Source organism: Rattus norvegicus, chromosome X (assembly GCF_021556685.1).
Source record: "Rattus norvegicus strain SHRSP/BbbUtx chromosome X, alternate assembly SHRSP_T2T, whole genome shotgun sequence".
NCBI classification, from domain to species: Eukaryota; Metazoa; Chordata; class Mammalia; order Rodentia; family Muridae; genus Rattus; species Rattus norvegicus.
The window spans coordinates 111064847-111089764 of NC_141554.1; the positions used below are offsets into that span (position 1 = coordinate 111064847).

General features: G+C 34.9%; 1 protein-coding gene across 4 annotated transcripts in view; it reads left to right on the forward strand.

Moving 5' to 3' along the window:
- The window catches only part of Nrk (Nik related kinase), a 97189-nt gene that overhangs the window by 31432 nt on the left and 40839 nt on the right, over positions 1-24918 (forward strand). For 3 of the 4 annotated variants that reach the window (XR_015646281.1, NM_001411591.1, XM_087599836.1), the window contains exons 3-9: positions 10226-10282; positions 11520-11591; positions 14926-15051; positions 16560-16670; positions 18637-18727; positions 21091-21221; positions 24190-24244. Coding sequence is in view for 3 of the 4 variants with exons in the window: in NM_001411591.1 (NP_001398520.1) it covers positions 10226-10282; positions 11520-11591; positions 14926-15051; positions 16560-16670; positions 18637-18727; positions 21091-21221; positions 24190-24244 (643 nt within the window). In the remaining variant the exon portion in view is untranslated. Of the gene's footprint in view, positions 1-10225; positions 10283-11519; positions 11592-14925; positions 15052-16559; positions 16671-18636; positions 18728-21090; positions 21226-24189; positions 24245-24918 lie in introns of all 4 variants that reach the window. The other variant, NM_001191797.1, reaches the window with a different exon arrangement.

Here is a 24918-nt window from a genome sequence, read left to right on the forward strand (position 1 = left end):
GTGTTGTGGAATAAATACTATTGGTGGAAATTTTTTCAGGTGCTGTACCCTCTATTCAGACTAACCATACTTCAGATGGCTGGGTTAGCTTAGGAAACACATATACATATATGCCAAATTGTCATTTTCTATATTGTCTTTCTAATGTTTAGTCAAACCTTTCATACTTTAATAAACCTATCTCATCTTTATCAGGTTGCTATAGTTCTTTCTCCTCTCTTCTTCCTTCCCTTTTTCATTCTGCATCCCTTTCTCCTAACTCCTGTGTCAGGAAGGCAGCTTACAGATATTTGACACTTTCTGCCTCCTAAATTACCCAGTGAGACCATAGAGCAATCCCCTTCTACTCTCCCAAATACAACTGTAATTTTCAGTCTCCTCACATGAGACGTCCCCCCTCCCACCTCTGGCTTTGAAACTGCAACTTGGGCTCCTTTGCACCTACGCAATGAAACATTTTTTTTCAAGAACTCAAATAAAGCAAGGTAACAATAAAACATTGTATCTCACTCATTACCTGTGTTTGTAGGATGAGAATAGTGACTTTGGAGGCAGTGGGAAGGAGAAGCACATTCTGAGGAGAGAAGATTTATTATTTGAGAAAAGAGGGTCAATTAAGGAGGCCCTTGAGCTCAGTCTTCTGCGTATTTCCCCATGAAGGCTGTATTATTGGACTTGTCATAGTTCACAATTAAATAAAGGTATACAATACATGACAGTAAGAACAACCTCTAAACTGCAGTGTTGACAGTGACTCATGACTCTAATACCAGCAAAGACCCTTGGAGACAAAATATTTTGAGTTAAATCCCAGACGTAGTTTTAGCGAGGTTTGTTGTTGTTGTTTTGTTTATTGGTTGTTGTTTTTTTTGTTTTTTTGTTTTTTGGTTTTTTTTTTTTTTTTTGTCTGTGGAAGTGGAAACACAGGAGCATGTTCTACTAGCTCTTCAGGCATGCAACAAATGCTTAGGCCCACACGAGAGGCGAAGCCCTGTGCAGTGCAGTTTATAAAAAAAGCTATAATTTGGCCCAGAAGTTAAAGAATTTGGAATAAAGAAGAATCAGAGCAGCACAAAAGTAAAATAAACCATCCTAACTTTGCCACCTTTCTTTCTAAAAAGAAAGAAAATAATTGTTTTGGGAGAAAATAATTAGTCTTGTAGCCTTATTAGCATGCCTGGGACAAAGTCCATGGCAGAATCTTCCCTTTATTTATATCTTGCCAGGACTGGCATTTTGGGAAAATTCATGGGCATATCCCTACCCCCAAAAAATTAGGCTCAAAGAATCCTTGGCTTTGTGAGTATTCTATGTGGTACAGCTTCCTAACAATGAAAGTCAGGTGCATTTTTAGTAAAAGAAAACAATCAGATGATTTTTTTTATCTCTGTTGTGAAGCCTCAAATGGACTTGCTTTCTTCGCTCACATTGGTTTCCATAAGCAATAAGAGGTTTAATATATTCATCATTTTTAAAGTATTGTTCTAATATTAAAATATAAGAACTTGCATTCAGAGGAATGGAAAATATGTTCTAAAATAAGTGAAGTTAAATTAGTAAAATTGCAAGGAGATGTTAATGCAGTACATCCAAAGTTAGAATGGAAATCTTTCACCTTTGTCTCAGAATTTATATACATGAAGTTGGGAAAAATTGCTAAGAATTCAATTACAACATTTGGTCTCTTTGAACTATGATGAATTCTGCTATCAACAAGTAGAGAATAACCATTTTTGTCAGGCATATGAGGGACATTTTTAAAACCTGATTGTATGCTTAAGTATAAAAAAATTGTATTTTAGGGATCCATATCATACAAAAGATATTCTGGCTAAATTCAATAAAATTTACAAAACAATGACAAAATGCACCAAAACTGTTTATGATGTATTTGAAGATGGAACACATGCCTATGTCTATAATTTGTAGGCAAATGACTACTTAAATATAAACTCAAGAGCCTCTTGGATGAGATCCTTATCTAATCCAGTGGTGCTTTTTGCTTTTGAAATTTAATGCATATCAAATAATACATTTATTTTTAGCATAACTCATAAATATTTGCAGAAGGTCTGGACAAAATATTGCTAGAATCATTAGAATAGTTAATTAACTTACCTGGAGGGACATTATTTAGTCTACTTGCAAAGGCGGTTTTGTTCAAGTTTTTGACACTAGTAGTTTATATGTCATGTATCTGGCCTGATGAATAATTTAAAGGTGATATGCAATAATTTAAAAAAATAGAAAAGAAAGAATCCACAGAGACAATTTAAAAGACTAAAGGCCAACACCAGAATAGGAAGTGATTCTAGGACTGGGCTTTTGATCTGTTGTTATTTCTGTCACTGGCTATATGGATTAACAAATTTAGGGATTAGTAGTGGAAAATATAATAGAAAAATATGAAACAATTTGAAGGAGAAAAGAAAAAATGTCAAAAATTTCACCAAGGCCAAGTTGTCCTCTCTGCGCTCCAAAAGATATATATATATATATATATTGGTCCTTCATTGTCAACCTGAGAATATTTTCACATCAGTATGTTTCTCCTTTAGATGACTATCCCAGTGTCTCAGATTACCTTCCTTTTTCAGATTGCCTTACTAAATTTAACTAATTGTCCTGAGTTATCTTCTTGTTTGGGGTACTCTTAAGTAAAATATCTTGCACAGGGCGCATAAAAACTTTTCTTGAAGTCATAAACGCCCTGTTGACGATAGAGTCATACGCATGTCTTTTGTGTTTAAACCTCTATTGGGAGAGCTAGGAGAGTTCAGGATTTCCTTTGCAGTGGGTAGATTGTAGAGGCAAAGCTGGTGCTTTGGGCTGATGTGCCCCTCCCCTCCCCCATCAGCCAGCTGTTTCAGTGCTTTCCTTACACTGGTTGTGCTGCTTGATAGAATGGGAGACGCTGCCCCTCACATCTGTCAGAACAGATGGAATACATTCTGTGTGAGTGTTAACTGATTCATGCATTGCAGAAACAAAGCAGTTTATGTTGAAACATTGTGACATTGTGGTGAAGCATTATCCATTCTGGCTAGAACCTGTTTGCTTAGAAAAGATGTGTTTCTTTGGCCATGCCTTGATACACTGTTCCATGGTTAAGTCCAAAGATATCTTACCTTTAAAAAAAAAGAAAAGAAAAAGTAACAATTCTGTGATCTTGGAATGAGAAAAAGTAGCTTAATAGTGACAGAGAAGGGAGGGGAGGAAAAGACTGTGAAAAGGAAAGTAGCTTCTGGGACCTGAATTTCCTCTTGTATTTATAATGTATAGAACTTCCAAGAGGAAAAAGTCATAGGCTTAAAAGCACACTCACACAGAGTTATAGGTATCATTTCTTTTAGCATGTTCTCACTGTACTTTAATGAATAGTGATATTTGGGAATATGAGCAGTGGTTTTGAGAATTTGTAGGACCTAGTCCAATATATGATAGTTTCCTCAACATATGAAGTTCTACTTTATGGACTGTGAGTATTTTTTAAAGACTTGCGTGTCTCTCTTTGCTTGTGGTGTGTGTGAATATACAGATATTAACCTAGAACAAAAGATGGTGTTTGATCCCTAGAGCTATGAGTTACAGGTAACTGTCAGCCACCTGATATGGGCATGAGACACCAAGGCCAGGTCCTCTGAAAGAGCAGCCAAGGTTCTTAGCCTCTCAGCCAACTTTTCATGCCTGCAGGCTATGAGTTTCCATTTGTATTAATGGCCAACATTGAAAGTTTTATGATGCCACCTACTTGTAAGAATGAACTACAATGGTTTTGTATTTTTGTCACCTCTAGACCTGGCTTATCGCATAACGGTCTATTGAAGACATGTCTTAGTTACCTAGTAGCCACTATCCATATATTTCTAGCCACAGATTTTGAACTTTATTGTCCATTTTATACAATTTGCTGTTTGAGCGGTGCAGTGTCAGAGAGAGCAGCTCCATTTGCAAATGATGCTACTTCATATTTTGACCTATTTTTCCCTGCAGGAGTAATAACAAGGGTAATAAAAGTCAGCTGAAGCTGCTGTATAAGCACACATAACTGCCTCAAATTACAGGGCAGATCCTAAGCTACAAAGCCACTGAAACCGCCAAGGCCCTCTTCCGACTATTTCACAGTTGTACTAAAGCATGACCATGACTGTCCCAGATTTTTGGAAGAGGAAAAACATTAGTCTGTCTGGTTATTCTGATGCTTCTGTAGCTTTTTACTTGCAAAATCTCGCTCACTCTGAATCCATTTGCTAAGCCAGCCAAGGTTCTTGTAATTGGATGGTTTGCTACCAAAGAAAGATGAAACACTTGGTGTTCTCAACACTTCGCACCTCTGAACTCAATAGAACCACAAGGGGTATGTATCGCATATTTAGCGAAGGTTTCAGTGTAGTAGCACCACTGAGGAGTAGGCAATATTCCCTGACAGACTAACCTTGTATCCCTTGTGTCAGTTTGGCAAGAGCCTTGGCACCGCTTCCTTTTAATAGGCCCCTGCCCTCTGACATGGACGAGCACATATCTTTCCAAGCCTTGAGGCTTTCTAACTGAAGAGAATTGCATGGAACTTTGAGTGGCCTCACAGTGTAACCACAGAGATGATTACAGGGTTGAAGAAGGGAAATTCACCTACTGATAATTAATGCTCTTTGGATTCCTGGAGCACCGAGCAACACGGCTGCATTTAACAGGCTTTGTCTAAAATCTCAGTGTATTATAGTGCTTATTAGGTGTTATGATCTCTCTAAATTTTCTACTAATTTGTATGGCATAAAAATTATCTTGTGTCCCACCGTCACTCCCCACTCGGCCCATCCCCTTCTGTTAGAGTCAGTCAGAAATTGAGTCGATTTAGCCCAATACACCTTTGCTGAATGTCTGTAACCCCGAAACTGAATAAAAATAAAAAATTTCCTTTAAAAATCTGTCATCTAGGTAAATAATTCATTTGATGAAAGGAATGTATGAGATCTCAGACACAGAGTATCAAGTGATTATATAATTTAAATTTATGTTAATTAACTGGAGTGTAAATCTACCCTCATTTTACACAAAGATATGACATAGCTTCATAGTGGAATGTAAGTAACAACTGTTTTATAGATAATATTTGTAATGTCTTTTAAAAAATCTGTTTAGAGGGGTTGGGGATTTAGCTCAGTGGTAGAGCGCTTGCCTAGCAAGCAGAAGGCCCTGGGTTCGGTCCCCAGCTCCGAAAAAAAAAATCTGTTAGAATTTTTAACAGAAGCATGACTCCTTTTTATCTTCACCTTTAACTTGCAATTGTAATTTGATTGTAGAAGTCTTAAATCCTAAGGCCTTAAATTTAAAATACTATTTATTTAGTTTCAAACACTAACTGGCTTCTAGCCACAATTATTTGCATCTGTCTATTCTGAGTTTTCTTTAACAGGGTTGGATAGGGAAGGATGGAGGGGAGGGATCACACCTATAAGACATTTTCAATTTTGATACACATGACTCTACAAAACTGTAGCAATGAGATGTTCATGCAAATGTTGGATAATAGATCCTGCATAATACTCTTTGGCCACCTTCAGTTTAGTGTCATGATCACGGTGTGTCTTCATGCAGGACACTAAGCTCTGTAAGAATGAAAATGGGTGTGTGGTGTGTCTTGATAATTTGGTCATGTGTTAATTATCACCTATCCAATATCTGCATATCACATAGCTGAGTTTCTTAAAATTTATTTAAAAAAATCAAAGCTCATAAATTCCTGTTTCTTTCCAAATGTCCTATGTACAACTCCTTCTTGAAGAGTGATTGGCATTTCATATAAGTCCTCAGTTCTCGCCCTCTATCTCTGCCATATCGTTGCTGGTTTTAATCACACCTCCACTGATTACTCTGAATGTATCTATCACTTTGGGCTTCCTCAGCTGTTTTGTGATGATGGAAGGATAAGAAGCAAACAATAGAAGCTATCCATGTAAGAAACAGCAGCCTTGTTACCAGTCTGAAAGGATAGTTAAAGAGAGGACATGATTAAAAGGAAAGTCTTCAACCAGCCACTTGCTTTTTTGTTTCTGGACAGACCTATTGGTAGAAGCTATTCTATTGGCCATGGTGTCTCAACAAGTACTCCTAGACAGTGCTTATGGCTGGCCTTGTGGTGGCCCTCAAGGATCAGTTCGATCTCTTGCTAGGGACCAAAATAGATGACAAAGGACAAAACTATGTGAGTCAAAGGAAGCCACACAGTTATAGAATGGACTCAACTATCATGAGTAGCTCAGTGGTCTTTCTCCACCACAAATCCAACTAAAAAAGAATGCCATGGAGATTATGTGGTTTCAGTTTACCAACTAAAAGCAAAATAAATGACTGGAGGGGCTCTGAATGAATGACTGAAGAGGAGGCAGTTTTTCCACAACAATTTCTTTAACTACATGATATAAAAATTGTCTAATGAAAATTACAAGGCCATCAAGAACTATCCTATATTCTTTCTAGGGGAAAACATAGTAATTAACTGTTGCAGAATGATGGATTTTACAAACACAGCTGTCACAACTGCTATTTTAAATCATTTGTTATGGTTTAAAATGTATAATCCCCAAGAAATTGATCATTACTGCAATTCAATGCTGATTTTTCAGTGCCTTACCAATTTTGAGGTTTGCATCAGCCTATTAGCTCACAAAAAGCAGTCGAAGTACACAACTAATGGGTTGTCTCTCAGTGATGACCTCTCTCTCCTTTTCAGCATGATTTTATTATTTTTTCCACTGACATTTTTGCTTGTGAGTAAAGCAGGTGCACCCTGTTATTCCATGTTCAGTTTTCTGCTGTATGGCCACTCCCCCCAATCCCTAACGTTTTCCCATTTAATGGTTGAGTGTTCCTTCTCTGCATTGCCTGATAACACGTGCTTATGAAGTTCTATGCACCTGAGACCACCATTTAACCCCCAGTCTTCTTAAATACTGTGCCGGATTCATGTTCCAATTGGCATCTGTACTGTCTCTTCCAAGAAACTTTCCCAACTGCTCTAATAGAAATCAGTGAATAACTAGGAGAGGTCTTCACCTTCACTTGAACATCCCCAAACATGTAGGGGAGTGTTATAAAATAACACTGAAGAAATGCTTGCTAATAGAATGGAAAAATAAAAAAAGCTTGGGAAGATGGTTGACTTATTGGGCAGTTAGGAGCTAGACTCTGCTGACGCACGAATTTCTTCTGTAGTTATCAGTTCACTTATATTTACTTCTGGAACTTTAGCGTTTAAATTAGCCTTACTTTATTATTTTCAAGATACTTCCCCAAAGTGTAATTAGTCTTGAGCATAGTAATTTGACTTCCCAAAGTAATCGAAGGAGTCTGGACATTAAGAAGGAATACACATTTTCTTGTAACTCTCACAATTATATACATGTTTTATGTATATCAAGATTTAGTCTTCAATTAAAGAAATATACATGTATATAAGAACACTATATATGCATGTCTTGGTGTGAGATCAGCCTTAAATTTAGGAGCATGTAGTATTTTCAGTTAATAAGATACATTCAAATTGCTGGTACTCATTTTCAAGCTCATGAAGACTAACAGCACAGTAATGAACTCTGCTTATCCTGGAGGAAGCAAACTAAATAATGCTGTTTATTTGATTACCCAAATTAATTAAGAACACAAATCTTTGCCAAGTTGAAATTAACACATTGGGGGATTTATTTTTTTCTCTTGAGTTACTTCAAATAGTTCTGTGCAAATAATACAGGTTTAGTTGTGAAAGCATTATATGTTGCTAGGATAGTTATTTAGGATATTATTAACGTCTTTTTTGTGGTAGCCTATTTTCATCGTTCTGAACCAACCCATTAACCAATTCTACTAGAAATTCAAAACTATGAGTAATGAATCCTTGAATTTTCTTTTCCCTGTTATAAGTATACACATCTTAAAACTTATGACTCCAGACAGTTTATCTGCCAAGTACGTTTTGATTATTTTATATTTTAAGAAATATTATTATTCCAGTGCAACCAGTGGGTCCCTGTATATTGTTGATATTTCTATAGGAAAAGTGAACAGCAACAAAATCTACTTTATAATTTGGGGCTGTTCAATACTTAGTACATCGATGACAGTTCTGATTACATTAGAGTACAAAACCTATCAGCTTTCTTAGCAATGTTTACACGTATTTAATTTTTTATAAAGCACAAATTATGAGAAAAGGCCATACCTAACCCACATTACAAATACTGCCCTCCTCTCACTATAGAATTGCCTTCAGCTCTCGGCAGAAAGCAGCTTCCACATAACCGGCAAGCCACAAGATGGCACTACTGAACAATTAGTTTATTTCCAAAAGGTGCCTTCCAGATTCTCTAACTAGCTAGTCAAAAATAAGATTATTCTCCTTCAAAGTTGGTGTCAGTAACTTCCAGTGACTTATAGTATGACAAGGAATGGGTAGTGGAGAAACTTCAGGAGTCTTACATTAAGTGATCAAGGTCACTACCTCATAATTGTTAAGTTGTAAAATATGTGATGCTGTATATGGGGTGAGAGAACCTTCCATTTATTTGTTCTTCTCCTGCAAATGTGTAATCTCAAAATAATTACAAAAAAAGCATGAGATAAATACAAGCTGAGGTACATTATACAAAATTGTTGACAATAAAAATCATAAATAAACTGTAATACAATTTAAAGGAGTATCATGCCAGTATTAATTTTTATACTGTGATCATGTAATACATGCTATTTTTGAAACTATTATCTGAATTTAAAATGACTTCATAATAAGGCATTAAGTATACATCACTCTTATCAGTGATCATTGTAGAAGAAATATTCAGTAGGAAGATACCTTTGCGCAGTACTACATGCATGTAGGTCAAAAAGTGTCCAGTAAAATATCTTTTATTTTTGTTACTTTAAAAATAGAGTACAAGGGAGAACTCTAAAATGTTATTTAATAGCAGCAATTTAATTATGTATTTTTGTATGCATTAGACGCAGTTGTTGGTTCTTAACCTACTATGTGATTCTGAGACCTAAGGTCTATTTTTCCTTCAGGGATAGTGAATAACTTCTTGAAACACCATGTTAGTATGTAATTGGCTGACAAAAAGCTGTGCAATTTTGAAATGAGAGTCATTCCCTGATCACTGATTGAGAGAATATGTTTTAAAAAGTCTTTACAAAATGAATACCAGCACTTAAAGACATTCAGTGACTTCACTAATGTATATTCACAAGTATGAAAGTGATATAGTTAAAATTTTACAGATTATGTATGATAAATATCTTTTCTAGTATGCCGAATGCTTTGTGTTGCACAGAATAGTAGCACAAACAGAATACCAGTTTGACCCATGAATAACCTCTTAGAATCAAAGAAAGGAAAGTTGTAATTCGCTGTGCCTATGGAGAAATTCGGGGAAGACCAAATAAGGTCACAATCTGGAGTACAAGGTGAAATTCAAATTTGGGAGACTACTGTCCACGAATAATTTTCTGCTATCATATACTGTATTCTACTCAACTTACACATAATAACACTTGGGAAGAATTTTTTGTTACCACAACATGAAATATTTTTGAAAATTAACAGCCACAAAATAATATCTAAGTTAAAAACTGTATATTCATTTTACTATATTAAAAATTTATGATATGCATTTAGGCTAAGACTACATTTATTAGAAACAATTATGATTCTAGTAAGAAAAAATATTCCAGAACTATTTCATAAGATTTGTGGTTCTTGTGATTCAAGACATATTAAAACATGTCTGTTGAATTAAGTATACATCACTCTTATCAGTGATCATTGTAGAAGAAATATTCAGTAGGAAGATATCTTTGCGCAGTACTATATGCATGCAGGTCAAAAAGTGTACAGTAAAATATCTTCTATTTATGTTACTTTAAATTGAAAATTTGCACCGTTCATCTGAATTCTTAAGCGAAACACAAATTGAGACGATGAATTATATTGAATAAACAGTATGTTTAGATGATACATTATGTCTGTGGCTTAATATAAGCATAAAGATATAATCTACTTAATAAACTTGCTTCATTTTCAGTGAAGTGCTTTAGATTTATTTAAATGTTGATAACATTTTATAATGTCCTTTATAATGCTATGTCCTTGCTTTTATTTAATTATATTTTACTTTTTTAGTTTCTCAGTAACTGAGTAAATAGCAAACAGTTGACACATCAATTTCCTTTCTTTCAGGGACTCCATGAAAAGACGGGTTCTTTCGTGGCTATTAAAGTAATGAATGCCCGGAAGGTAATCAATACTGTATTCTCTCTGTATTCTGCTCCCTTAATACACTGTCCAGGGCATAAACAACACCAAAACCATTAGTTTGAAATCATGATTTCATTTATTAGTGAGTTAATCCAGAATAATTATAGGTTTGTAATCACAGTTATTAATGTATTACAATTACTGGTTTGTTATATTTCCACATTAAAAATACTTCACGCGTACCATAAATTATAAATATTTGATATTATAAACCTATTGGGAAAATATCTTCCTCTATTTCCAGTTGATTATCTATAGGCGGGGATAGCAAAGGAGATATGTCCTTTAATATTGTGTTAATACTGCTCTGCTCTGTCATACTTTTTCTCAAATAATTTCTTCTGCGAATTGAGGCCATTAGATTCCCAATGATAGGTAGAAGGAAAGAAGTTGTCAGAGAAGCACATTTTTCATATGTTTTCTGACAGCTAAGCAAGAGGGAGAATTTAATTGGCACTGTTCCTGCTAACATTTATAAAAGTGTGTCACAGTTCATAATCTGTTGTCAAAGAATTTGTGACAGACTGAATTCTGCTCTCTTTTTTTTTTAGTACTTCACTTTCTCAAGATAATATTAACACAAATATAACAGAAGTTAAGAAAATTTTATTTCATTTTATCCCAAAGGAAAAATACTCGAAAGACTATGTAGCTTTATGGAACTACTGTACCGTACAATGAAGTTACCTTGCAATTAGTGAAGAAACTGAAGGGTACTTTTGCTTCACCCTTATTTATATGTTGCAAATCAATGTGTGATTCAGAAGATTTGGGAGTTTTGTGGATTTATAAAAACATAGCACCCAAATAATTCACTGCTTCTTAAAGGAAGATTATATAAAATATTTATTTCCTCATTTTAACTTAGGAGCTCTAGAACCATATTTTATATCCTTGAATATTTAAAAGTCATGGTAGGGCAATAGAGGTTTAATATTTACTATCTGCATTTGTAAAAGGAAAATAACACTTCACTATTGCAAATTCTCCCATTAATGTGTCAGTTACATCCATTAACATAAATTTGTTACCAGTTTACACATGCTGTAAGAAGTGGAAATTTTAGATTAATACTATTAGCGCAAAGCAAGAAAGGAATGATGTTTTATTCATCTATAATTCAGTGCTAAAATAGCACAAAGTACTTCAGCATAAGTTATTGTAAGAGTGTACTAGTAGAACTAATAATATTTTTCTTGTTTTTTTTTTTTTTCAGACTCCTTTGCCTGAAATAGGAAAGCGGGTGAGAGTGAACAAATACCGAAAGTCTGTCGGATGGAGATACAGCGTGAGTATAGTCTTCCTCGGCACCTCTGTAGTCTTGCCCTTGATTTTAGTTTTCAGTTCATCCATTGCGTTATCTCTACATGGGCTCCCTCTAAACCGCTCGTGGTGGAAATGATAACATGTATCTCTTACTACTATTTGCATAGATTTACTCATCAGAGTTGAACACTGACATCTGTCAAAGAAGAGAGCCTTTGCACGGCAATTATTGACTGCAGGGGAAAATGAGTATGTCTATAGTTCATAGAGCCTTCATATTGGCTGGCAATAAAGGAAGAACTGACTAGACCAAGAATTTTTTTTTCCTAAAATTGACCTTCACAAAGTACTTTTTTATATGGTGCACATCTTCTTTAGAACAAGTCTCCATTGCCCAGTTCTGATGATCATAAACATCATTGTATTTTAGCCAAATGAATGACTGCTTTTTATATTGCAAAAGCCGTCCTAACACTCTTCACATATTTGTCCATACCTTGTCTAAATAATCACTGATTTCAGAATAATTTCAGGCATACGGAACTGTATTTCTTCTAACACCTTAGTTTTCTATCAAAATGTTATATAAGCCTAAAACAAAAATGATTGTTCATATCAATATATTTCATTGATACAATTTTTCTAGCTTTCTCTCCTGGAGTCAAATAAATGAGGTTCAGTTATTTTCAGCCTTCATGCCTTCATAAATATAGTGACAAGTACATTAAGAATAACCCTTTCTATCAACACAAACATATTTAGAATCTTTCTAGGTATATGAAAAAACTCACTACCAAATACCTTCATGATTTATCTGTTACACAACAGGCTTCTTTTAGTTTATAATGTATCATAATGGTAGAAACCTATTCAGAGGAAGCAGCTTTCATAGATCAAAAATCCACCAAAAAACAAGAAAAAATGTAAAATAGACTTGTTAGGTTGATTCAACTTTTCTCAAAAGTTTATATTAATAAAAAATTAATGTGTCCAAAACTTTTCTGGTATTCTTTCCATATTAAGGGGGTGGTGGTAGTGGTTGTAGCAGTGGTGAATTTACAAAGGGAATTCTGGCATCCTTGAGCTGCCTCTTGACAAAAAGCAGGATATTCAGGCCAGTCTGGGATCAACTGGCTCAGAGCCAGGAAACACTGCAGCATCATATTACTGGGAGATGTGTGAGAGTTTTAAATTACCCACTTGGCCTGATGGATATTATGTACTTGTGTGTTTCTTACAAGCTCAACTTCCCTTTAATTGAGAGTGGCAAACACACTAATGCTTTCCAAACATATCTGATCTTCATTTATTTGCTTTGGGAGAGTTTACATTCATGTGGGAAACCCACTCTTGAAAGTTTTATTTTTTTTAAGTTCTGTCTTTTGAATTCTACGATTATGTTTTGGTAAAGGAACATCATTGCTAGCTAATCAGTTATCTCTAAATCAGCTTGACTATTTTGGCTAAACAGTGTGTTAGTGGCACATTCATAGATCTTCTGTGAAGATAGGACAGGGTTCCTATCTTCTACTGTATCTTTAAAGTCAGTGTGAGAAATGGGTTTCTTACTGTGGGGAGTCAATGGTTAAAAAGAGAAGTGTGCCAACACTCAGAGTTGATGTTCTTTTCTGGCTATGGTCAAATTCTCTTTGATAGAGTTGTCCCTTTAAACTGCCTTTCACCTTACTGATCTCATCTAATCAGGTGGATTCAATGTTCAATAAATTGATAATTCATTAAAAAAGAATACTTAAACATCTGACTCCACCCTGTAAGCATGAGATCCATATATCTATTCTTTATAATTTTACACTGCTGCCAAATGATATAAAAGTATTCACTTCCCTAGTTAGATGTGTTCTATGTATTAGTATAAAATTTGAAAGAAAAATACGTAATTGTTTAGAGTAAAATAAATGCTACATTTGCCTATCTGTAGGTATTGTAATATCGTATGTTACATATATGTGTATTATGCATTTATCACTTCAGTCTCTAGCTACCTTTTTAGTATACACAACTCGGAGAGAACATGTACTGCAACCTTTTAACAATAACATGTTAAATGTTGAAAGAGACTAAATCATTACTTGTTTTGCTACATAGGCATGATGTACAGCTGATAAGATTAGGCAAAGTTTTGTTATAAACTTATTTTAAAATATTAGCATCAGATGAGCTCATACTTTTAAAATGTATTAAAGGCTAATCACAACATTCCGCCCTAAGCTCTATAAATGTACAACAGAAAAAGGACTGAAAATGGATCAAATACCTAAACGTAAGAGCTAAAACTATAAAATGCTTAGAAAATAGCATAAAGCTAAATGTTTGTGATTTTGATTTGCTGATGAATAGATAGGAAACAAAAGTCACTAACAATAGAACGGTAATAAGTTGGACTCTATCAAAATTAAAACATATGTGTGCCCTAGAGAACACATGAAACATTAGAGCATGAAAAAATTATTCAATAAACACAAACACACCAGCCAATAAGAAATTGATAAAATAATCTGAAACTCTGTCTTCCCAGGAGTTTATAAGTCAAAACCACATGATATTGTCACTCCACTCTCAAAGAACAGATATAATGACTACTGGTGAATTTGGAGCAGTCAGAACTTCCTATATATGTATTTTCTAAGGAAAAATGCAACTGCTGTTGAAAATGAGTTTGGCTTTTCATTACAATATTCAACATCCCAGATTCATCAGAATGAACTGCAAACATGTACATTAAGAAAGTTGGCATGAATGCCTACCAAAACATTTAGTGCCCATCATTTGATTGTAAACCTAAATTAATGAATTACTAATATTTTATGAATGGCTATTTCATGCATAAGCGTCAAATTAACTAGTCTGAAAAGAATACATATTATAAAATATCATTTGTATACTTTAGATAGAATACAAATTAGTAGTTTCTCAGACCTAAGATGAGTGTGGTAGAATTGGTAGGCTATGGTTTCATTTCAGAGGAAATATGTTCTGTGGTTGACTGTGATGTTATTAATATATAGCTATGTTACTTAAACAGCAGGGTGTTATATTTTAAGTGACTTAAGTATACGGTATATGAATTGCATCTCAGTGAAATTAGAAAAATATATTACACCATTTATTGAATACTTTCTTAACGTCCAGTGCTGCTGTCCTTGAGTCAGATTTTTAAGAACTTCTGAATTATGAGATCTTTAGTTTACTCTTTCCTTTTGCTCTTAATTTGTAATTTTATAAAAAGATTTCCGTTAACTGTTAATTCTATAGTATTTTCCTTTGTAAATACATTCTACTTTAGAGACTAATCGCCACTGATTTGCATAGCTTAAAGCTCTGCTTTCATTCTTTAGGATGAAGAAGAGGATCTTCGGACTGAACTCAACCTGCTGAGGAAGTACTCTTTCCACAAAAACATTGTGACCTTCTATGGTGCGTTCTTCAAGCTGAATCCTCCTGGCCATCAGCACCAACTTTGGGTATGTTATATTTTCGCCCCTGGTCTTATTTCATAAGGAAAATCAAACACAGTGAACGAGCTAAGGTGTGATATTTGCTTTCCTACTAGAAAACTTAAGTCCTCAACTGTTCAAGATAGTATGGCAAAATGTTTTCTGACTCTTTGAGACAGCGTGATATAAGAAATGGAAAGAATAAACTTAATTATCAAACAAGGTGGGAAGTAAACAGACACAAAGGAACACTGTTAATTGAATATTCAAATTTTAAATGATGGCTTTGCTGTTGTACTTTTTGCTGGTATCCAGGTGGCTTGATGGGCTACAAAATAAGAAATGGATGAATATAAACTTGAATTAGCAGTTGACAGGGACATACCGAGTTTTAGTTGTTCTGATGTATGGGCACTTGTGCATAAGTACAGCTAAATGGTTCACTGATTTGACATTGTGCCTGGACTATTATAAATGTCAGATCAATAAGACATAAATTTCAGTAACTAAATGGAGTCTAGTAAAACTACGCCATAGTCACTTGAATTTTTCCCATGCTCCACTATCTTAGATAATGTATTTCAGTTAACGATACCTTGAGAAACAAAGTATTTGGGACATAAACTGGAATAATGGATTTTTGGGGGGTCTTCTGGTGTCCGTTAAAAGTTCTTTTACATTGTACACAATGGATTTAGGGAATGGGGCCATTGATACTATAGAAATGCTTACAACACATTACATTGAAATTCCCATTTTAGCATGATTCAGAATCTTCTAGAGAACATTCTATAACACAGTACTGGCCCTCTTTTGCTGGTATTTCTATCATACAGGTCAAGAATGTGTGTGAAATGTGTTCCCTGTAGTAAGTCCATAAATGATACTGATGCTGCTAGTTTAATGATATTCTTAGGATCGCTAAATTGAGAAATTTTCAAATCAACCCTGTTTTTCTCAAATGTTCAGGTCACTAGAATTCTCTATTTTCTGAAAATAATAGGTGTGATTTTATTGAATATTGTTCCACAGCTCTAATATTTACTTACTCAATATTTAGGTGTATACTATATTTTCATAAATATTACAAAATACACCTTTCACGCAATATGAAAAGTTATTGGAAATATTGAGTTCAATTATCAAATATATTAGTCCTCTGTTCATTCAGTCGTTCTGGCCCACTAAAAAATGAAAACAAATCTCAGTAAGCTATAAATTCTTTCCATATCCAGGCAAACTGGTCTCTCAAACATCTGTTTCTTTCTTTTCCACTCCCATCACCATTCAGGCTTCTCCTCCTCCCAAACTTTTTCCAAGGATATTTGTTCTTATTTTATTTAACATAAACTTGAATGACCTTTCTTCTAAATATGTCAAACTACAACCTAAGAACACTGTGATTGACGTCTTAGTTGAAATCCCACCTGCTGGTGAAACCTTCCAGTGTCTTTCCTGGTTTACCTTCTTGCACAAATTCTCATTCCACTACTGTACTTTCTAAAATAGTTGATGCTTTTCTGGCTCCATTGCAGATGGTAATGGAGCTCTGTGCAGCAGGCTCTGTCACTGATGTAGTGAGGATGACAAGAAATCAGAGTTTAAAAGAAGACTGGATCGCTTACATCTGTCGAGAAATCCTTCAGGTTAGTGGTCAAATCATCTTTGTCCCTCTTCTTAAAAGAACCTAACTCTAAATATATAACTATATAACTCTAAAATACTGCATAGCTAAGAATTCTAGACATAACCCATGGATAAGGAAACCTAAAGGACCAAAATACTGAGATCAACACCTTGAATGTCATGGCTTGACATATATATGTATATATATATATATATATATATATATATATATATATATATATATATATATATATATTAGTTGGGGAGGAAAGGATTTATTTAATTTCCACTTCCAGATCATAGTACATCATTGGAGGAAGTCAGGACAGGAACTGATGCAGGGCTAGATCCTGGAGGCAGGAGCTAATGCTCCTAGGCTTGCTTCACATGGCTTGCTCAGCCTACTTTATTATAGAATCCAGAACCATCAGCCCAAGGATGGCGTCACCCTCAATGGGTGTCCTCCCCATTGATTACTAATTGAGAAAAAAAACTTATAGCTGGATCGAATGGAGACAATTTCTCAACTGAGGCTCCCTTATCTCTGATGACTCCAGCTTGTCTCATTTGATGCACAAAACCAGTCAGTACACCCTGTATCATCTGATGTAAAACACACATGTGATATATCTTCTTACTTCCTGGACTGCAGCAAAACCTGTGTAGACTAGCATTTATAATATATAATGGGGCAAGATTTATGTGAGCATGAAAAGTGGAAAGCTCCCTAGATAGTATATTGATCAAGAAAGCTAATTTTTAATATTTATAATATTAAAAGTTTAATATTTTGTTTTAATAAAAGTTTATTAATTTCTTATATAGTTTCATTAATAATGATTATTTTATTTTAATATTGAATTATATTTTTAAGTGTTGAAGTATCATCATAGATTAAGATGAGGACTAGTCAGTAAATGTCAGTGTCCTACAGTGTGGCCCCAAACTATTTGCATCCTTTTAAAAGATATATATATATAGGCTCAAACTTTTCTGTAACGTCTAACATCTAGTTAGTTGAAAGCAATGAGCTTCTTGGTCAGCCAAATTCCATTGGTGTTCAATAGATAAGTCATTAGGGTCACCCCCCAAAAAAAGAATATTTATAAACTGGAGAACCCCCAACACCATTGGAATGCCAATCTTTTCATTTTGTTTGGATATATTTCTAATAGCAGTGGAACTGTTTTAAGAGTACAAATCATACACCAAATTTGGATTTTAATTCATCATGTATAATTTCTGTGACCTTTAATCAATTTCTTGCTTCCTCCGGCTCTCAATTTCCTTATCCATAATATGGGAGGATAGCATATTCCCCAACGGGATTCTGTGACAACTTAGTAAATATTTAGCACAATGTCTGGCACAGAATAAAAGCTCAATAAATATATTATTAACGCCCAACTAGTTTCTGGCATGATCTCATGGAAGCATAATACTGCATACCATGTCATGGTTTAGCCAGGTCATGGGGTTCTCAGTAGTGAATGGGCTGGAGCCAACATGGTAAGCCAACACAAATTGTACACACTTTAAAATGAATTTCCATATTTCCTCAGATTCTAGGCCTGCAGGCCTCACAAGAAAATGTTTTGGACTAAACAAATGTTTGGATAAGGAACAGAACAAAATAGTTAATAGTTGAGATGTCCAGGTCTTTACTGTCATGCCTACTCAGAAATATAGAGGCTATAAAGGAGGAGAAAGTTTTGCAATCTATATAAATATTACTTTTCGGTGTTCTTTTCCTTTCATGAGTATGCTGATATATTTTCCTTTCCTTATAGCCAAAAAGCAGTATTTCTGGGAACTGGTTGTAGTCATTCCAGCCTAAAGAATTTTGTTTAAAAAACCAAATGTGGACCATTTTTCTTAACAAAAGGGTTTTTCCTCAAAGCACTTTAAAGCACTACCAAAAAGTCTGAATAAGAACAACTGTATTAGAGACTTCTCTGACTTTAAAATATGTGTGTATATGCACAGGGCTTAGCTCACCTTCATGCGCACCAAGTAATCCACCGGGACATCAAAGGTCAGAATGTGCTACTGACCCAGGATGCTGAAGTCAAGATAGGTAAGTTCCTTCTTGCAGTCGGTTAGGTGTGGCAGGGCGCTAAGACTGCCCTGGAACATATCAGTGCCAACAGAGTTCTTTGGGTCTTCTAGAAACTTTGTTTGGCAGGGAGATGGCTTGAAAGTAAAAAAAAAAATGACTAATTATTCCTTTGAAACTACAGATAAACAACTTTAATTATGAAGGAAGTTTTGCTTTTTGGTCACTTACTGCTTTATACTACGTTAGAGATAGCCGTCAAATATATTTCAGTGATTGAATCATGGTAGGCATTAATCATTTTTAAAAGATTGCCCATTTTTTTGAAGTCATACTTTAAAGACTATGAAGTAGCTTTCAGTTACTGAAACGTAATTGGCTTCTTTGCATTTATTCCTCGAAATTTTATTGATCAGAAGTGATGCTTCAGTAATATACAAACCAAATTCTGAATTTCTCATTTTTTGCTAAATAAGCAGAACCAAAATAGAGAATTTTGTCATTAATTACAAATATTTTTATTGAATACTTGTGGAACAAATGAGGCAGTAATTGTGTGTTATGAAATAACAGTAGTTTTGAGAAAATGTATCATGTTTTGAATGCATAAGCTACAAAACTAGCAATACAATTTTAAGAAGTTATATGGAAATACATAAAATGTATATAGATGTTATACTCAAATACAAAACAGTGATATTTCATGCCCAAGCTAGATGCATCCTATATTCATAAGCTTTAGTCACGTTGCTGGTAACCCCAAATATATGTAACATGAAACAAAATTACAAGTACGGAGTAACTGAAATATCTGTTTCAAAGTCCATTCACTTAATGTTAATATTGTAATGTTAGCTTAGAATTGAATCAGGCTTGTTTGACACATAAGCCTTATACAGTTTAATTTAGATTTATCAGCTAGCATGATTTAAACAATCTACATGAACACAATATTTCAGAAGGCAAACATAATGATAAGCCAAAAAAGTGACATCTGGAAAGACATTGTAAAATAATAATAATTTACATAATCTCTTCTTTGAGTAATTAAAGAAAGGTCACATTACTCTACTACTGAGTTTGTTGTTGCTGTTGTTGTTGTTGTGGTGGTGGTGGTGGTGGTGGTGGTGGTTGCTGCTGCTGCTGCTGTTGCTGTTTTTGAAACAAAGTCTGTGTAGCTCCTGCTATTCTAAAACTAGTTCTGTTGTCCAGGCTGGCCTCCAACTCAAAAGATCTGCCTTCCTCTGTCTCCCTAGTGCTGGGATTAAAGGTGTGCACCACCTCACCTGGCTTTATTGTTGTGTTTTAAACTCTTCATCTTATCATAATTTCTTTACCTTTTAAAAACCTGGATTTGCCATTACATCTTCTAGATTTTACCCATTTCCTTTCCCTGTATGTATGGGATACACCAGTTTATGGCCTACATAGATATTTCTTGGCTCTTAACTTTGGCTCTTAGAGTAAGAACACTGAGTTATTATGTAAAGATAAACTTTTGTAAAGTCTAGATAATGAAAGTTTACAGCAAAGAAAAATCCTCAAAAATATTTGAAATATTTCTTCCTCTTCTTCAATGCTTTCTGAAAGACTGCCTTGAACTATTACTTTTGCTCCATTTTTCTTTGATTCCATTAAATTATTCAAGCTGCTTTTCAGTTATTTTGTTTGCTGTCTTCCAGATTCCCAGAAACCATTATAAATTTGAAAATCTACTTCATATTTCATCCCTGTCTTATTGTTTTTGGAATCAATAACCCCAGTCTACTTCAGCATTTTCTGTTTCTCAGGATACCATGCTAAATATTTTCTTACAATGTATCCACAGAAGAATGGGAAAATAAATAGAAGAATGGGAAAATAAATATTTTTAGAATAAAGCTAAGCTATAGATAGCCCAGATAATAGTTATACCTAATTCAGGAGACATCTATAGTAAATTAACTTCAACCAGGAAGCTCATTTTTCCTTATCATTGGGATTGGAGTTCCCGATGTCATGCATGAAGCTTCCTAGCTGCTAACAGGAATGACATTGCTAAGATGTGGCCCACAGTGCTGTTCATCCTCCAGCTTGGTGGCAGATCCAAGCTCTACATATGCCATATGCCACATCTTAGTAACCAGTGAAACTTTATTTTTAATGTTCATGATAAACACTTATCCAAACCTACATTAAATTTATAACAGTACTGTTGGGTCTCTTTCCAACATAAATAGCAGCTAAAGCCCATTTCCCAGTATTCCTGGAGAAGGCTTCATGGTAAAGTTTTCCAGGCCAGAAAGAAAATTTGTTATCCATTGTGGCTTTTGTATTGCCTTTCCAAGTTAAAGCAATAAGTTACTGAGATTTGTGTTCCTGATTAATTACTTTGACATATGTAGTGGATTTTGGAGTGAGTGCCCAAGTGAGCAGAACAAATGGACGGAGAAATAGCTTCATTGGTACACCGTACTGGATGGCCCCCGAGGTGATTCATTGTGATGAGGACCCAAGACGTTCCTATGATTACAGAGTGAGTATGAGAATTCCGACAGGGAGGATTCAAAGTTGGGAGGGAAATGTCTGCATTTATTTTATGTTTTAAGGTTTATTTTATTTATGTGTATGTGTGTGTCTGTGTGAATGTACACAGATATAATGTCTTGGTGTCCATTGAGGACAGAACAGTATAGAATACCCTGCACCTGGAGTGCTTGGATCTGAACCCTGGTCCTCATGATTAATCAGTCAGTGCTCTTAATTACTGAGCCATCTCTCCAGCCTCAGCTACACCTAATTTGAATGATAAAAGAATAAAAAGTCGATCTTCCTTTTGAATAAATACAATTAATCAGGAATAGTAGCCTCTATTTCTATATGTGGTTTCATAGTATGAATAAGAATAATATTTTCTAATAATGAAGACAAAGTAGAACATTGGCACTGTCTCAGAATCAGGAGGGAATATCTGGTTCATGTTGTTGGCAACTTCTTTGTAAAAATATATTAGATGGTTTCAACTGGAATTTTAACTTCCAAGACCAGAGGAATTTGTAAACTCATTGAAATGAGGCCAAGACTGAGGCCTCAAGACTGCAATCTCAACTACTTTGGAACTAAGACAGGAGTATTCAGGCTGTCTGAGCTACAAAATGAGTTTGAGGTCAGGTTTTTATCATAATTAAGAGTGACAAAGAGGACTGATGATACAGGTCAGTGTTAGAAAGTCTGGCATTCATGAAGCTGTAAATTTTATTACCAGTTCCACACATAAAGAATGAGTGTAAAACAAATAATTAATCCTTATAAGTTCAAAACTAAAACTAATAATTTCATTACTTGCTGTACTGGAGGCAATCCTTGGCATTTGGTTGACCTCCAAAACCACAGAAAATCAATGGAATAGAAAAGAACCATTTTTGCTGTATATTAACATTTCTACTGCAATTTCTATTTGAAATGCATGTATATGCATACATGTATGCAACTGTTTATTACAAGTTAATATGAAAAGGAACAAAGCTCCCCATATGCTAAAAACTAGAAAAAGGAACCCTCACTCAACTGTCAATCTCGTAGCACACAAGACTCAATATCTGAAATAGATCAGTTTATATTTCCTCTCTTTGCCTTTCCCTCCAATCCTCTTCACTTGTTTTGTAACTGAACTATTTACTGAGAGCTTATTGTGGTTTTGGCACTACATTGGGAGCTAAGAAGATAACAGGAATAAAGTTCCTTAACTCAATGTTCTTCAAGGTGCCATGCTTTATATTGGTATAAATGTTGGAGTCCTCTAAGTACTTTAACCCCTTGCTTTTATTATTTAATCTCAAAATAATTAAAGGAAAACTATGCTTGCAATATCTTAAAAAGCAAAATTAAGCTATCTGTAAGTCGAGGCTCTAAAACTAGAGTAAACTATTTAAGAGTCAACCAGCAAAGAAGTGCAGGCCAACAGGAACCGGATGTAGATCGCTCCTGAGAGACACAGCCAGAATACAGCAAATACAGAGGCGAATGCCAGCAGCAAACCACTGAACTGAGAATAGGACCCCCCGTTGAAGGAATCAGAGAAAGAACTGGAAGAGCTTGAAGGGGCTCGAGACCCCTTAAGAACAACAATGCCAAGCAACCAGAGCTTCCAGGGACTAAGCCACTACCTAAAGACTATACATGGACTGACCCTGGACTCTGACCTCATAGGTAGCATTGAATATCCTAGTAAGATCACCAGTGTAAGGGGAAGCCCTGGGTCCTGCTAAGACTGAACGCCCAGTGAACTAGACTGTTGGGGGGAGGGGGACAATGGGGGGAGGGTGGGGAGGGGAACACCGATAAGAAAGGGGAGGGGGGAGGGGGATGTTTGCCCGGAAACTGGGAAAGGGAATAACACTCGAAATGTAAAGAAGAAATACTCAAGTTAATAAAAAAAAAAGTGTTATTTCGGTGGCAGGACAATGGAGGCTGACGTAAAGATCTTGCTCTGTGTATTTACAGGTTATCAATGTTCTTAAGGGATGGATGGTACTGGGCTTTGTATGTTTAGGTGGGCAATTATATCTTATCAATTGGATCTAAAAAAAAAAAGTCAACCAGCACTGCTACTAAAGTGCCCTTTACCCTTTTTAGAGCTACATTTACATTGCCTGCGTGTGTGTGTGTGTGTGTGTGTGTAAAAGCACACATGTGGTGTTCAAAGGACAACTTGCAGAAGTTAGTTCTTTCCTTTCAAAATGTGAATTCTAAGGACTGAACTCATGTCAGCAGGCTTGGCAGCAAATGTCTTTACCCACTGAACTAACATACCAGCCCCTTTCAATAATTTGAAAAAAGAAGTACAGCTAATGATGGTGAAGATACTTTGTAAGACCTTCATAGTTATTCTACGCTCCATTAATTGTATTACAGGAGCTACTGAAATGTGTATCTAATAATTAATAAGAAGTATTTCAACAAATATAGTTTATATATAACATAATTTATATATCAATGTTTAACTTATAAATTATCAAGTACATCTGTCTAGTAAATGTATTTACATTTTTATACACATATATGAATATATATTTATATATCATATGTGCATATGTGTATATATGTACATATCCTATGAAGTAGGTGCTGTTAAGATATATTTATTCTATACTAAATGAAATTGAGATACACAGAATTAAGTCACTTTAGTCACACATAGATCTTAATATTAAGACTTCATTATAAAAAGTTATTTTTTATATTTAAAGTGTAGCATGAGTAGAAATGCATGCAAGATGAACAACCATTCAGCGACTATCATTCCACATGAACCTATGGTATAGTGAAGTGTGGCTAGTCATAGACTCAAATAATGTCTTCCTGTAACTTTTAGTCTATAATGAAGCTTCATTTTAGAAACACATGAAATGGTTGTAGAATTGATATCCAACCCCAGCCAAAATGGTTTTGAGACTCTTAATACTAATTTCCCATTTTAATATGTTTCTTGCTATCTTTTTCAGAGTGATGTGTGGTCTGTGGGAATCACTGCTATTGAAATGGCTGAAGGCGCTCCTCGTAAGTATAAGTGTTTGATACACTTGATGTATTTCAAAGTTTGTGAGACTACACTGTACAAATCTGTCTCTCTGGAATATGATGCTACCATTTGTAACAGTCAGCTTTTATTTGGCTACCCATATGTCATATCATGTACCAAATCATAAATGGTAGTTTTTCAATGATGTCCAAATGTCTTTGTGATCTATGTCTTATTGTATTATGTCTCTTATGTCTTACCTTCGATGTCTACCTCTTTGTTCATCTCTTCAAATTCAGAATATGAAATTTGGCATAAATTTTATTTTAAGATTTTAAGTCATAGAAGGAAAAGGGATTTAAGAACAGACTCAGTAGGAGGGCAGAAAAGTTCTGCATTGAGATTGCGAATGACAATCTTTGGAAAGATAGGTTATGGCCAGGAGCTTCTGAACTCACAAGGAGATAGGCGATCCTGCCTAAGAAGCAATGAGAATGGCCTTAGTCATAAGCAGCTCTAGATCGCCTTCCTAACAAACATTTCTCACTATTATCCTTACTCGCCTGGAGTATGAACTCTGCATGCAAACAATACTCATCAAGTTAACTGTAGCAATCTTCTAGGTTATCATAATTATCATCTCAGAGAGTATAGTTTTCCAAAACGACAATTATCAGATGATGTCTTCCAAGGTTTAGGTAAGAAAATTATC